The sequence below is a fragment of the Rhinatrema bivittatum genome, chromosome 1 (genome assembly GCF_901001135.1).
Source record: "Rhinatrema bivittatum chromosome 1, aRhiBiv1.1, whole genome shotgun sequence".
In the NCBI taxonomy this organism is placed as follows: Eukaryota; Metazoa; Chordata; class Amphibia; order Gymnophiona; family Rhinatrematidae; genus Rhinatrema; species Rhinatrema bivittatum.
The window spans coordinates 482,971,147-482,987,617 of record NC_042615.1 but is presented as its reverse complement, the minus strand read 5'-3'; the positions used below and the strand labels follow the sequence as shown (position 1 = coordinate 482,987,617).

Genomic DNA, 16,471 nt, shown 5'->3' with positions numbered 1-16,471 from the left:
GCATGTTCAGTGTGCCTAGTCAAAGTTTCTAGAAACGTAGGCATAAGTTTTCCGCATCGGGCTCCATCTGATAATGTCACCCATGCGTGAGGACTAACATCCTGCTGTCCTTGGAGAATAACTGTTTCAGGTAAGCAACTCTGCCTCTACTTATCTTCCATAAATCTCCAGCATGTTGGCAGATTAACTTTGAGTTTCTGTCTGCATGAGTAGTCTCTGCGACAATTAGCAGCTGACAAATGATTTGACTTATGGAGTCCACTGTCATTCGACCTATGAGCATCAAAATAGAACAGAAAGCTAGACACATTTTGCTCAGTTCTACCCAGCAAACTCAGGTTGACTCAGGACACTTTCCTGCTCAATTGGTGCACAAGTCTCATGTTTGCTTTTTCACCAACACCACTGATTGCCAGAACAGTACAAAAGTTGCTATAGGGCCATGCTTGGTTAATCCTCATAGCTCATAGATGTAATGGTTTCAGCAAGGAAACCATCAACTAGCAAAAACTATGCTTTTTAAGTGGGAAAAGTATTCCACATGGTGTCAACAGAATGCCTTGGAACCGTTCTCTTGTGAACTCTAATATTTCCTAACATACTTGCTACACCTTTGCGACTCGGGCCTTGTTATATCCTTTGTAAGATGTCTGAGGGATGTTGCGGTTTACCATGTTATGGTAGGCAATATACTCATCTCTACTAACCCACTGGAATCAAGATTTATGAAAGGTTTTTGGCATGTTAAACCTCTAGTACAAAAAGCTCTGGTTCCCTGAAACTTGAATGATGCCCTTTCTTAATTGATGAAGCTGCCCTTTGAGCCATTAGAGAGAGCTTCTTTTAAGTTCTTGACATGGAAAGTGGTATTTCTTGTACCCGTAACCTCAGCCAGAAGAGTCGGTGAACTCCAAGCTCTCTCACTATCCGCCTTATGCAATTTTTTCACAGTAGAGTGGTACTTTGTACTCACCCAAAGTTTCTTCCCAAAGTTGTCTTGGCTTTCCATATCAGTCCATTGTATTACCTACCTTCTTTCCACACATGCATGAAGGAAAGAAGAACTTTTATAAGTTTAGATTGCAAAAGAGCTATGGCTTACTAAAAGAAAAGAACTCTGCCACATTGCCAAGCTTCGCAGCTCTTCGTATCATATGATCCTAAAAGACTTGGTGTGACAGTCGCCAAATGTGCACTGTCCAACTGGATAGTGACATGCATCCAGCACTAATATAATTTGGCAGGTTCATGTGAGAGCAATGGCCTCTTCTGTTGCTCATAAGCAAGAGGTACATCATGAAAACATATGGAAAGCTGCAACTTGGTCATCAGTTGACACGTTTATTCCCATTACTGTCTTGACAATCTCTCAAAGACTGACAGTAAACTTGGACAGGCAGTTTTGCATAACCTACTCTTGTAGTAGTCTACTCTCCATGTGGAAATCGGTTTATTTATTCAGAAACGTTCCGCTGCAACCCTCAACTTAGGGCTCCCCACTTGTCATGGTTAATGCAGCCTGCTCATTGATGGAAAAAGCAAGTTTGCTTACCGCAAATAGTGTTTTCTGTAGTTAACAGGAGAAATCACCCTGCAGGTACCCACCTGCCTCACTGGAGAGTTAACTGCCTGGCTAGCATTAGCTCTAATATTGACTGTGGAGGATCATGAGGCAGTGCCTGCATGGAAACTCCTGCACGTGCTCAGACGAACTAAAAGTTGTAGTAGCTAGAAGAGACATTTGGTGCCTCCAAATGACATCACCCCCACATGTCATGGCTAATTCACCCTGCTATATATGAAAACATCTTTTTATGGTAAGCAAACTTGCTTTCTCCAGGATGTAAAACTCGCCACTTGTCTAAATGCTTCAATTCTGCTATGACCAAATTAACCCCTCTCTTTCCATGCTGTGCTTTCCATATTTTTGCCAGTTTACAGTCCTTACTATTATTCGCTGATATATTGAAATCCCACCCCTCCCATGATTACTTTATATTCCAGAAACTGTATTATCTTGGCAGTTTATTTTAAGAGAAAAGAATGATCATACACATTAGGAGCATAAAGAAGGTATTTGTGCTTAGGCAAAGTTTCCAATAAGATCACAAAATGTCGTCTTTATCTTTGAATGTCATCTCAGTTACAAAGGGAAGTAGCTTATGGATCAATATAACAATCTCATATTGACACCTAGAATATGTAGAGTAAGTATATTGGCCCACCCCAGTTGCTTCTTAATGTAGCATCTTCCTTAGCAGACATTTGTCTCCTGCAAGAAGGCTGTGAGTCTTCTGTCTTTTTAAATGTATCATGCGGTTTCTTCTTTTTTTATAGACAAATGGATGCCATCAGTATTTAATATTATTACATTCATTTTAGCCATAATCTGTCATCACTCATTTCATTAGCCCTGTGGACAGTAGTGTCCTGTGTTTGAAAAAACAAAAAAAAACTACTTCCCAATACCCCCAGCCTGGACCATTGAACTGTTCCCCCACCTGTATTTTACATGAAAGGACCAGTACACCTCTCATCCCTTGCAAAATACATTTTTCATGTGATCCATCACTCTTTGACATCCCCCTATAATCCCACACAAACATATAACATACTCCCCCACCACATACACATTAAAACTCAATCAAACCACCTCCCCCCCCCAACAGAAAAAAACCACAAACTCTGAGACCACCATCTTCTAGAACTCTTCATAATTGCCACCAAATCCCGAGCAGCTAGAAGAGGTGCCCTTGGGAGAGTCCCTATCAGATTATAGCACAACATGGATTCCAGATTTTGTATACAGTAAACATTATTAAGCATAACCTATTACCTTTCTTCTCTAAGCACAGCATCATATTGTGAGCAGAATATAACAATTTGAGCGCAACATGTTAATCATATCTTGTAGGGAGAGATGAGCTAGACTCATGCAAACAATCAGGCTGATACAGTAAAGTCCGCGGGAGAGCGGGCGAACGCCCCGGCCACTCGCCGGTGCGCGCAATGCAGTATTTAAATTAGGTCCGGCGGTAGATCCGGGCAAAAGGAGGCGCTAGGGACACTAGCGCGTCCCTAGCGCCTCTTTTTTGACAGGAGCGGCGGCTGTCAGCGGGTTTGACAGCTGACGCTCAATTTTGCCGGCATCTGTTCTCGAGCCCACTGACAGCCACGGGCTCGGAAACCGAAAGCCGGCAAAATTGAGCGTCCGGTTTTTGGCCCGACAGCCGCGGGGCCGAATTCAAAATTTTTATTTATCTATTTTTTTTTAACTTTTTTTACTCTTTGGGACCTCTGACTTAATATCGCTATGATATTAAGTCGGAGGGTGCACAGAAAAGCAGTTTTTACTGCTTTTCTGTGCACTTTCCCGGTGCTGGAAGAAATTAGCGCCGACCTTTGGGTCGGCGCTAATTTCTGAAAGTAAAATGTGCTGCTTGGCTGCACCTTTTACTTTCTGTATCCCGCGCGCATACCTAATAGGGCCATCAACATGCATTTGCATGTTGAGGGCGCTATTAGGTGCCGCGGGTTGGACGCGCGTTTTCCTCCCCTTACTGAATAAGGGGTAAGGGAAAACGCGCGTCCAATAGCAGACTAACAGTGCGCTCCGTCGGAGCGCACTGTACTGTATCAGCCTGAATATTGATGAAATTAACTCAAGGCTTTATCCTCCGCCCTTCAGCCTTCAAGCAGATTTAAAGAGGAGCCTACTAAGCAGAATATCATTCGCCTCAGTAGTTCATTACAGCCTAATGTTGACTTCACAGGAAAGGAAGTTACCAACTTTAAGGTTCATATCCATCCTTGCCCAAATAAGTTCTACAAAATAAAAGTCCCAATTCAAGTGCATTGCTGTTCAAGGTACAGGACAGTTGCTATCTTGAATCTTTGAGGTGTAGAAAGACATTCCGAATCTCTAGTTCAGCTTAAAAATTCAGTTATAAATTGTGGCAGGTCTTGAATCGGAATCATATTTAGTATCAACTCAAGCCAGCATGAACTCCGTTCACATTAGTCTCACAGAGTAATGTACTCTGTCAACTGTGCATTGCCATGACATAAGATCCACATTATACTCTCATGCATCTTTTGCCTGAAATTTTGTTCCATGGTAGTTAGGAACTGGACTCGCCCTTAATAATGTACCCACAACTCGAGTGGAACAAAGCAAAATAGATAACTTTTTGGTATAATTTAGCACATATTGAGGAAATTTCCTTGTATTGTGCAGCCACTTTGGTCATCATTAAGCAACATTTTTGCTCCCTCATATTCCAGCATACCTTTTTGCGTGATAAGATTTGAGTTTCACCTTGTCTGACCAGTTGAGGATTCCGGTCACTACAGGCCTTCGGCACCTGACATAGAAACATAGAAATGACAGCAGAAGAAGACCAAACGGCCCATCCAGTCTGCCCAGCAAGCTTCGCACTTTTTTTCTCTCTCATACTTATCTGTTACTCTTGGCTCTTAGTAACCCTTTGGTTCTATTTCCCTTCCACCCCCACCATTAATGCAAAGAGCAGTGTTGAGCTGCATCTAAGTGAAATATCTAGCTTAATTAGTTGGGGATAGTAACCGCCGCAATAAGCAAGCTACACCCATGCTTGTTTACCCAGACTATGTGATTCAGTCCTTGTTGGTGTTTGTCTGTATATAGATCCACTTTTCTTCATTCCCCCTGCCATTGAAGCAGAGAGCTATGCTGGTTATGCATTGAAAGTGTAGTATCAGGCTTATTTGGTTTGGGGTAGTAACTGCCGTAACAAGCAAGCTACTCCCCACTTTTTGTGAATGCAAATCTTTTTCCACATTTCCTCTTGCCATTGAAGCTTAGGGCAATGTTGGAGTCGCATTAACCGTGTGTATGTTTATTGAATAAGGGTATTCTCTCCAGGTAGTAGCCGTCATTCCCGCGAGCCACCCACTCTTCATTCTCGTCCTCTAGACTTTATGGATCCACAGTGTTTATCCCACGCCCCTTTGAAGTCCTTCACAGTTCTGTCTTCACCTCTTCCTTCGGAAGGGCATTCCAGGCATCCACCACCCTCTCCGTGAAGAAATACTTCCTGACAGTTCTGAATCTTCCTCCCTGGAGCTTCAAATTGTGACCCCTGGTTCTGCTGATTTTTTTCCAATGGAAAAGGTTTGTCGTTGTCTTTGGATCGTTAAAACCTTTCAAGTATCTGAAAGTCTGTATCATATCACCTCTGCTCCTCCTTTCCTCCAGGGTGTACATATTTAGATTCTTCAATCTCTCCTCATAAGTCATTCTATGAAGACCTTCCACCTTTTTGGTCACCCTTCTCTGGACCGCCTCCATCTTGTCTCTGTTTCTTTGGAGATACGGTCTCCAGAACTGAACACAGTACTCCAGGTGAGGCCTCACCAAGGACCTGTACAAGGGAATAATCACTTCCCTTTTCTTACTCTATATTCTGCTCTCTATGCAGCCCAGCATTCTTCTGGCTTTAGCTATCGCCTTGTCACATTGTTTCGCCGACTTCAGATCATTAGACACTATCACCCCAAGGTCTCTCTCTTGCCCCATGCACATCAACCCTTCTCCCCCCATCGAATACAGTTCATTCGAATTTCCATACCCCATATGCATGACTTTGCACTTCTTGGCATTGAATCTCAGCTGCCATATCTTTGACCACTCTTCCAGCTTCCTTAGATCCCGTCTCATTCTCTCCACTCCTTCCGGCGTGTCCACTCTATTGCAGATCTTAGTGTCATCCGCAAAAAGACAAACCTTACCTTCTATCCCGTCTGCAATGTCGCTCACAAAGATATTGAACAGGACATTCTCTCATAGCACACCTACACTGTAAACCCTCACATTTTATAGGAGCAGACTGCAGTCAGGCCTAAGACCTCCAGCAACCATGCTTTGAAAACTGGTAATCCAGTTTCCTGAAAGTTGTTTTGTTAACCCCTATTTTCCTGATCTTCAATTCTCTCAGTTAATATGGAATTTTCCTTCTGAAGAGCTGCTATCTGTTAATCATCCTGTTCTCTCTTCTTTCTCAGCAAACCTTTGTTCAGCATCAGTGAGCTTCTGAGCTTGTTTTTCAGAGCCCTCTTTAATTTCATCCAGTACAGATTGTAGCTTATTAAATCTTTCTTCGGGTGCTGCTGAATCACTTTTTGAAACGTTAAAGAATCATTTCATCCATTACAGCAATGATTTTCTCTGCTTCAGGCCTTTCATCAGTATTTGCATGTTCTCATGCCATTTTGCTTTCAGATTGCCTGACCTTCTCCTGAGTCCCTGGGAAGTTTTCATACTTTGATTTTTGATTGTTGATTTTTGATTATAAATCTGTCCATATGTTGTAACTCAAATTTACATTCAGGTAAAGGGGGGGAAAAAGATTAATCCATCAAGCTGTCGCATTATCAGATAATCAAAGCAGGACCCTCCTGGAGTTAGCCACATCCATGTCTTCTCAGCAAACCTGTATTACCAAAAGTCTGGTACTGACACTTGTATTAGCAGTGCTGTTCATGTGTTTTTCTTCTGGTTTTCTTGCATTTGAGTTTATCATTTGGAATAGGAATGTCTCAGATAATCACAATTTCTTCCTTCCTTTTACCGTTCTCTCTGAGTCATGATTGTCTTTACACAGTTTCCAGTGACAGAGCAGTGCCACCTTATTATACCTTTTTGTATTCAGGCCTTCTGACAGCACGTTTGACCCCAGCGATGAGAATAATCCTGTCTAAATATATATATATATATTTTTTTTTTTCTTTATTTATGCATTTTCCAATACGTTTTCAAGAAAACAATCTTGAATTAGGAAAGGAAGAACAGAAAATTACAGATAAAAGGAAAAATCCATATACTACTTCAATTCCGTAAGTCCACAATAAGGGATCCAATAACAGTATGATAAGGAAAAACCCTAAAAGGGAAACTGTAGGTAAAAAGAGCAATATAGATACAGTGGTATAAAAATATATATATAGGGCACTCAGCTTTCTGGAGGAAGAGCAGACTGAACTAAATCATTACCCACAGACTGCAAGACCGGTTTATCACTAAGGAAAAGAGTTAATTGAGGAGGAGTAAAGAATACATTTGAGAGACCCTTATATTTTACATTGCATTTACATGGAAATTTTAAAACAAAAGAAGCCCCAATCTTCAAAACGCTGGGTCTCATTTAGAAGAAATAGTTGTCTCCTCTTCTGCATTTGCTTGGAAATGTCTGGGTAGATCCTAATATTTAGGTGGAAAAAAGCTTCAGTGCAGTGCCTAAAAAATTCTCAAGACCCAATCTCGATCAAGTTCAAATGCAAAAGTAACCACCATTGTGGCCACTTGTACCAAGCACTATCTGACGTTTCCAGCAACTGAGATACATCCAGATTAGGTGTTAAGGAATCCATACCCTGAGCACCTTCTTGGTTCTCTCTTTTCTTAAATGGAGGTAAATAATATGATTTTGATAATGGAGGTACTGCCATTTCAGTAACCTGAGAATTTCCAAAAAATCTTTCCTAAATATATCCTTTTCTGTAATATGTGGAAGCTTAGGAAAGTTTTATAAAGCAAAGATTCTTTCCACGCCTTACATTTTCCAAATTCTCAAGTTTATTCTGAAACAGTTGATTCTCTTTTATCAGCAAATACTGGGTAGGCTTCAGACTTAGCATATCCTATTTCATTTTCCCCATTTCTTTTGAAAGTGACCCTTTTGAATTTTCCAACAATGTAACTCTATTTTCAATGTTGTTTAATCTATCAACTACAGGATTAAATTGCAAAGTCATTGAAGTTCCCAAGTTCACTATAGCTTCCTAGATAGAATCAAAAGTAATTAGTTTAGCTCTTACCAAGAAAGGCACTGAGAAATTACTCAATGGGCTTGAAGCTGGGATAAGAGCATATTCAGCCTGACTCTGAAAACCTCCCTCCTTCGGTAAGACAACACTACCCAAATCAGGGCCATTTCCAGCTTCTTCTTTCAGGGTGTCCCAGCCCTGCACGGCATCAGCATCTTCAGCATACACCCCCTCTGACAGTGCATTCTGATCTCTGGAGACAGCCGGGTTTGCCGATGGAGTCCTAAGGATCAGGGACAAAGATGTCGATAGGTCCGAGGGTGTCTAAATATATTTGACTTAAGCTTCTTTCTGAATAATTTATAATCTTCCTGTAGCATCAGTTCAGGGACAAGGGCATTCCACAATACTGGAGAATGCCCTATTCCTGTTTTCTGAGTATTACAACAGTCAAAGAGATTGAGTTGAAATACAAGGGCTGAGCAATTCCATTACCGGATAATCTCAGTTTTTTCAAAGATTTAAGTAGAAGAGTCAATACTTTAATTCTTTCAGATACAGATAGTCAAAACAATAATTTCAGGGCAGGAGTTGTATACCAGATCCCAGTCCATATTGATCTTAATAATATCCAGAAACAGCTTCTGTAATTTTTTCCAATAAGGAATGGTAATAGAACAAGACCACCAAATATGTGTCATCGTTCCCACCTTAAATAATGGAGATAGGGCACACGTAAAGTGACTTGCTGAAGATCACAAGAAGTGTCAATTGGAGAAGTGGGATTTCAATCCTGTCTTCTCTTGTTCTAACCACTAGGCTATTTTACTCCTTTTATCAGTACCTTGCAAATCCTTTGTTACTGGATAAGGCTCTTTTAAAATAGGGTTCCAAAGACCTGCTCTAAATGCCATTTGGCTCTTAAGTTATTACTGGGTCCCACAACTAAGATTTGTTTCTGGTTCTTTCTAGACTTGCACTTATTTCCAAACAGGTACATTGCAGAGGGCAGAAATGTAAAGGATGATGCAAGTCTGGAAACTACAAAATAATTTCATAAGTTTCAAGAAAGTTCAGAGCAGGTACAAATTTTCTCACAACCTGAAAATTCTTGTAAACATAAAAAGTGAGATGAGATTCTCAGATCATTGTTTTATCAACATATTATAGTGCCAGATAGCATTAGAAAAAGATATGCAAACTTGACTCTATGTAGGACAACTGAAGAATTATCCAAAGATATATTAAACATCACATCTGAAAGAGAGACCTGGATGATCTTGAAAGCTAATGTACAGAATCATCTTTAAATAATTCTTCAGTTGTATTACTTCATTAAGAATCTACAATTTATAGTAGCTAAGGTTTATAGACTCATCTTTAAAATTGCAAAAACAGTTATCAAAGAAGCACATGGATAAAGGATATGATAAATATGTGGGAAAAAGATATCTAATCAGAGACTGGAAATCCTCAAACTTTATGGATTATATGATGAGCAAAACATGATCACTAATCTTAAAAATAAAACAATTGAGGGAATGATCAAAGTACGGTATGTAAATTTAAATTACATGTGGACAAATCAAAACAGTTAGCTGATTAGAAGAAATTCCTGACATGACGCAGAATAACGAATCCCTTATATTAACATCTCCTTTTTCCTTCTCAGGTGGAGGATGCAGAGGAATGTTCCTTCACGCAAACACAGACACCTACTCAGGTGCAGCGAAACCTAGAGAAGCGCTCCCCAGAGCAGGTGGATCAGAAGGTGAGTGATAGGGTCCATATAGAGATTCTTAGGCTGGCATGAATCAGCCATTACATGTGGGTGAAGTTATCCAATGGAGCAAACACAGACGCAGCACTCTGAGCTCAGCAAAGGTTCCTGTGCATTGTCTCATGAGCCCCTCAGTTCTTTGTCCAAGCTACAGCATTGACGTGTTCCCAGTCTCTCTTTAAGATTTGTTTGGGTTGTTCTTGACCTAATTCTGCTTTATTGCATATCTTGTTTTTGCCACTGCCTTGGCAGTCCCTCAACAGACCTTTTCACTGCTACCAAAAAAAATAGTATGGAAATGGCCAAGAAGACTGAGGTCAGTTGTTTTAAGGTCTACATTTGTGGGTGATAGAAGTCCATTACAGATACATATTATTTGCTATTGCAGCCTGGGCCAACATCATGATACATCCAACTGTTAAGGATGTCCCTGAGGATACAACAGTACAGTGCCTAGAAAATAGAGGCCCTGTGGAAATTGCTGTCAGGCAAAAGCCCAAAACCTCAAGATAAAGTAGAGCAGTGAAGCTGCTTTGCTTTGCAGAGCAAGGCATTGACAGAATCTTGATGAGGAAGTAGAGGAGGGAGTCATCTTCCCCTTATTGTCCCCCAGATCATTCCAGATGCATGGGTTTTTCTCCCTACCAGTAGATGGAGACAGAGAAAAAAGCCTTTACTATTGCCATAGTACATTAGACAGTGTGCCACATGCAGTCGCTCAGTATTCTGTCTCTATCAAATGATAGAGATGCAAAGCCTGCAGTTGGACTGAAGAAGACAGAAATTGCTCCTAGGGGTGTAAGGCTCTGGCTGGGGCCATCCCCATGGTAGATTAGGGGCAAGTAGGGGGTCAGTGGCCCTTGGAGTGACTGCACCCAGAGTGAGTAAGGAGATTCTGATAGCCAGTGGTCTGGCTTACTCAGGTTGGCCCTGATTCCTCCTTCCCTTAAGTTCCCTGGCTGCTTTAAGTCCCCTGGAGAAGCTGAATGGGTGGAGAACCGCAGTGTGAGGGAGAGAGGGACTGAATTGGCAAGCATCCATGGCTGTAGTGCAGCTTTGTGGTTTCAGTGTTGGGAAAAGGGGGTCCCATTTATATGCTCGCTGAAATCCTTAAAAAGCACTTCCAGAGCAGGGGGTACCCTTTTAAGGCAATTCAGCGAGCATATAAGCGGGCAAAATAAGGTGACAGACAACAGTTATTCCAAATTAAACCTGTGAAGGATCAAACACGCATTATGTGTGTTTTACAACAAACCACGGGTGTTTCAGCAATAGCAGCTGCTGTCAGAAGACATTGGCATGTGCTGTCTTTGCATGGTATCTTTTTGGAACCACCGCTTATTGCAACCTCTAGGGGAAAAAACATCCGTGATAGTGGTATATGCACATCTATCTAGCAGTGGTAAGGCTGTGGGGGAGCCAGGTCATTCCATGTGTGGCCAGTGTGAGAGGTGTGAGCAGACGTTCATGGGCAGAGAGTGGCAGCCTTCAGGAAAGTCATACAAGATCAAAAGAAAAACAGCAACTAACTGTCCTCAAATGTTGTGTATGCAGTGGGCCCATCCATTGCTCCTACCATGTGACAGGGGCCGACCAATGGCACCGGTAGCCCTTGTCACATAGTAAGGGCAAAGGGCCACCGGCGCCATTTTGATTACTGGCAGCCAAATGCCCGAGATGGGGAAATCACTCCCCATCTCGGGCACTCCCCAAAAGTCCCTGGTGGTCCAGCGGGGGGCTGGACCACCAGGGACTTTTGGCAAGTCTTGGGGGGGGGGGGGGGTCATGAAGGTGGGGGGTTGTAGTTAAATTGAAGGGGTGGGGGTGTTTCACGAAATAGCACGATAAAAGTTTTCTGGTCTGGGGAGTGGACCGAAATGGCCCTCCCCAGACCCGAAAACGAAATGGGGACGAAAAAAAATTGTATGCACACCCCTAATTTTAATGCCGGAAACAGACGCTCCATAAGATGCACAGATGCCCAGGAACAGAGCTGGTTTAACACCCCTTTTTTTAAAATCTTCTCCCTCTGAACCCTAGGTGCGTCTTATGGTCAGGTGCGAGTTATGGAGTGAAAAATATGGTAAATCACACCACTACTCCAATGGTCCAACATTTGATTGACGCAAACCAAATTTTTCTCAATTAAAATGGACAATAGTAGAACAAATTCATCATCAATGTGTGGAGGGAATTTGGCAGCCCAATTAGACCATCGGGAAGCCTTTTGGATTTATATGTTGAAAACTTCAGTTCCATACGGGTTAAATGATTAAATCAACTGGCTATCCCTTATTTAATGGAGTGAATTTACAGACTTGGTTCTGTTTCGTATTAAATAACATGAATTGGGGTGGTGGGTGGAGGTTTTCATGAATGACATGTGGAGCTCCATGCTGATTGGTGGGCATTATGGGGGATGCGGTATTATGCTGCATCCCCCGTTCACCACAAGGGGGAGACCACGATCTAAAATTAATTCAGATTGAACAGCGGTTCATTTTTTCATGGAACATAGTAGCTCCAAATGGACTTAGTAAAGAAATAGAATGGGTCTGCATTCTGTTAGGTTCTATTCAAATAAACATGTGGTTCATTTACAAACCAGATAACTTGGAATAGGAGCATGAATATAGCATCATGCGGAGGTCCCATTCAAATTGAAGTAATATCAGTAGCGAGGGTTGGTATTTAAATAAATAACAATTTAAGATTACCAGACTCAAATAATGTTTAGCAATTTAGTAACAATGGGTTTGTTTGTTTGTTTTTTTTTTTTAAAACACAGTGATAACGCTCTTTATTATAAGGTGGCACTATGATATAAAAGCCGATGAAATAAATAGTTGAAAAATTAAATAGAGAACATCGGAAGGGGAATACAAGTTAAGATCGGTGATAACGCTAAATATAGTTTTTGAATTACATGGAAAGAAAAGAGATAAATAATTGTACAATAACCTCATTCTAAAATGAAGCCGGGCAAATTGAGTCAATGATGGAGGGACGAGAGAGAAAACTGAGTCATGTGTCGGGGACCTGCCTCACGCAGGAGGAGAAGAGAAGTAGGGACGTGATAGAGGACTACTTAGGGAGTTAGGTCCGTTTGGTAACGATGGAGGGACAAGACTGTAAATTGAATCATTCTCCTGGACCGTGTATCGGCAGGCACATAGAGTAAGGCGCTTGAGCAAAAAGGTGCGATTTGGCGGTGGAATAAAAGGAAAGAGAACTTCATTTTTTAAAATGGAGCTAGATTGATCTAATAGAGGGATGGAAAAGAGAACTTAGCTATACATCTGGGATCTGTTTCATGAAGAAGAAGAAAAGTGAAGACGTGATAGAGAACTGTTTAGGGGGCTGGATCCGTTTGGCAATGATGGAGGGACAAGAAAGAGAACTGCGTCATGTACCTGGGACTTGCCTTTCCTAGAAGGAGAAGAGAATTGGGGACGTAATGAGGGAGCCAGGTCGGGTTGGTAAGGAATTTGCTGGCAGCCTTGCTCTGAAATGAAGACTGGTCATTGGTCCTTTTAACATTTAAATAGAACACAGTGCTTTATGTACGCTGTCCGTTAGAAGCACGGTGTTATACCAGTGAACAAGTCATCATAAATGTAAGTTTCTAGATTTATATGTACACAGATAAGATGTAACCGTTACAAGATTGTTGAAACACTGACAGTGTTGGGCAGATGGCTACAATTTCGCGATAACAAATGGACTTCACAAGAGAGGATAGTATCCTATATAAAGATTAGCTAAGTGAAAAATAATGTCAACATATGCGATTTAGGGTGGCCGTAGATGTGAGAGCTATTTGCAGATAATTTTAACCATCTTTTCTTGTACTCATGAAATTATTTTCCCTGTACCAGACATGCCTCAGCATCCATCTCCTCAAGAAAATCTCTGCTTCTCATGTCTTTTGATAAGCTGACAGACACACTACATCAGTGGGAAACCTGAGAGCATATGTCTTCAGGCTTCTTCAGTTTCTTCAATCTCCAGTTGATACCTGCATCTATTCCAGTGAATATGCTGATCAAGGAACTGCAAATGAGGCAGTGGTCCAAAAGCTTGACCTAAAGTGTTGGATCTTGAGGTAGTTCAGCCACCACACCACTCTGGTGGTAGTCAGCATTGAAGCCTGCAAAGTGCACTCAGGAATAGTCTAACATGTCTCCTTGAAAGAATCAAAAAGTTGGATCCACTTGGAAAAAAGGTCTGCCAGGGATACATGCTTAGTGCTTGGATCATGGCTCATCAGATGCATGTGGTGCAGTATTTACACAATTGCATGCAAAAGCTGAAGCCTTTAATGGAATCGTCACCTAGGTCAAGCGGACTTCATCAAGCTGTAGAAGTATCTGATTTGCTGTATATGAAGCTTTTGATACCATGGCTAGGACATTGGCCACTTCCATACGAGCTTGAACGCTCGCATAGTTGCTAACTGTGGCCATCTGATGAATGTTGCCTGCACAGGGGAGAACTTCTTCAGTGAGAAAGTGAAGTGGATAGTGGCTCTGATTAAGAAGTATCAGTCTACTGGACTATAAATGAGGTTAAATCACAAACCTAAAAAGTAAAATACAATAAAATGTATAAAAAAAATATTGAGTATAAAATTAATTTAATAAATGAAAACAAAATAGCATACTATCTCTGCTGAAAAACACCAAAGCCCCCACAGAAGATACCAGAGGTAGAAAAATAAATAGTCTTCCTTGAGAACACAGTAAGAAGCACAAGCTGACAAGCACACCACCGATCCCCCCCCCTCCTCGCCTCCCAAGCATTCTACCTCTCTCCCCACTTCCTAACTCCCTTCCCTAATTATTTTTGTAAATAATTCACCTGTATATAATGTTTTCATTGCGTGTACCAAGCCATTTTATTTCGCTTTTCAATTTGTACAGTATTTCCCTTGTTTTCCCCCCTCTTCCCCTCTACCCGGTTCACCTATCAGTTTCATTGTAAAGCCCAGTTGGCCACTTTCAGTTACATGGAAATTGATGTAATGTTTACCTAACGAATGTCGATATACAAAAATTGCAAATAAAATAAATAAATAAGAATAAATATTAAAATGTAATTAATAAAAATATAAGCAAATCAATACACAGATGGAGAAGTAGGGGGCATAAGGAAAGGGGGAAGTAAGGTGAGAAGGGAAGAGGAGAAAGGAAACAAGGAGGGGGTGGGGAAAAGGAACCAAAAGACATGGAAGAGCAGATTATGGGACGAGGGAGGGAGAAAAAAAGGAACATCTTCCTCCCCCTCCCTCTTTTTTCCCTCTTTACCCCTTTTTCCTTTCTCCTCTCACCTTCCCTCTTTACCTATCCCAGCTTTCCCCTTCCTCCTCATCTGTGTTCTTGGTTTCCTTTTTGATTTTTATCTTTTTATTATCTTTGGGGTGGGGGGCTTTAGTGTTTTTCCACAGAGAGATGTTTTGTTTTTAATCTTAATTTTTTATACTCAAAATATTTTATTTGATTCTTATTGTACTTTAGTTTTTAGCTTTGTGATTTAACTTCTCATTTATGGTCCAGTAGTCAGCCTCTTCTCTTGGCTAGGAGGTATGCTTTACTTATATGTTTTGTGTTTAAATTTTGTTTTCATGGTATTTTATGTTCATGCATTATCTTTTCTTTATTCACTTCAGTTATGTTTTACCATTTTATATTTTAAAATGTTTTTAATTATTGGTTTGTTTTAAGTTTTTAGTATTGTTTTATTATAATTTTACTAGTTTGATAGATATTTATGGTTTCTTGATATGAACAAAGGACAATCATTTTATGTAATCATTCCTGATACAGACACTTTATCGAAACATGGCCATGTTGGGTGTATTTGATTCATCACTGTGTTAATTTAAATTTTAAATTTTTTGTTTTTATTGATATTAACATTTATCATACTTTATTTTTGAATATCTACTTTTATATAATTATTCATGTTACCTTTTTGGTTTTTGTGTAACACTCATGTTGTTTTCCTACTTGTTTGTGTGGTTTTCCATAGATAAGCAGCTGAATTAGCCATGCTGTCTGGGTATGTCCTTTGTGCCACTAGGTGGCTGAGCTCTCTAAGATCACCCAAACTCTTTAAGTGAGATGTTCCCTCCTGCCTGTGTCTGCTCGAGGCTCCTCAGTCCGTTTTTTCCGCGCAACTGACCAAATGCGGAGCTCTACACTCTTGTGAGGAAAAAACTTGACATTATTTCTTAAGAATCCTGTGCTGAAACTCAGAACTTTTCTAAATTCATCATGCCTTGTCTAGGCTTTAAATTTTGTTACTGTGGCAAAATGTCTGTAACAGACAGACATCAATTCTGCTACCTTTGCCTTGGGCCAAAACACGACCAGGCGAATTGTAGAGATTGTGGACGGGATGTCCCCACGGGTGCAGTGCCAGAGAGCAGCGCGGATCACCCAGCTCAGAGAGGAGGCAGCGGGCTCATATGCCCCCTCTGACGCTTCAGCCAAGTCTGCTCCGGGACCGAAGTTGACCCCTAAGGCCCATGCCCATCGAAGGGCCACCTCTGCAGACCCTCCGGGTCACAAGCAGAAAAAGAAAAATAAGATACCATCGATGCAGAGCGCTGGGGACACGCGGACACAGCCTGCGTCAGATGCGTCGAGAGTTCATGATATTGAAGCTTCTCCGGAGCACCGACGCACTAAAGACAAACCGACTCATCGGCGCCCCGACGCCTCAGGAAAACATCGATGCATCAGAGGAGCACACTTGAGTTACCGATGAATTCTCAAAAGCAATACAAAAAACATCCAACGGATCATAAAAGACCTAGGAGCCCATCCCCACTCTTAGTGGTAGATTCGGAGGATTCCTTATCTCCACCACGATTATCAGATGCCT

At 41.3% G+C, this 16,471-nt stretch overlaps 1 protein-coding gene across 1 annotated transcript in view; it reads left to right on the top strand.

Annotated features, from left to right (window-relative positions):
• The window catches only part of LOC115094371 (non-structural maintenance of chromosomes element 3 homolog), a 100,790-nt gene that overhangs the window by 10,002 nt on the left and 74,317 nt on the right, over positions 1-16,471 (top strand). The window contains exon 2 of the mRNA XM_029607360.1: positions 9,476-9,574. Within this exon, the coding sequence (XP_029463220.1) occupies positions 9,476-9,574 (99 nt within the window). The remainder of the gene's footprint in view (positions 1-9,475; positions 9,575-16,471) is intronic.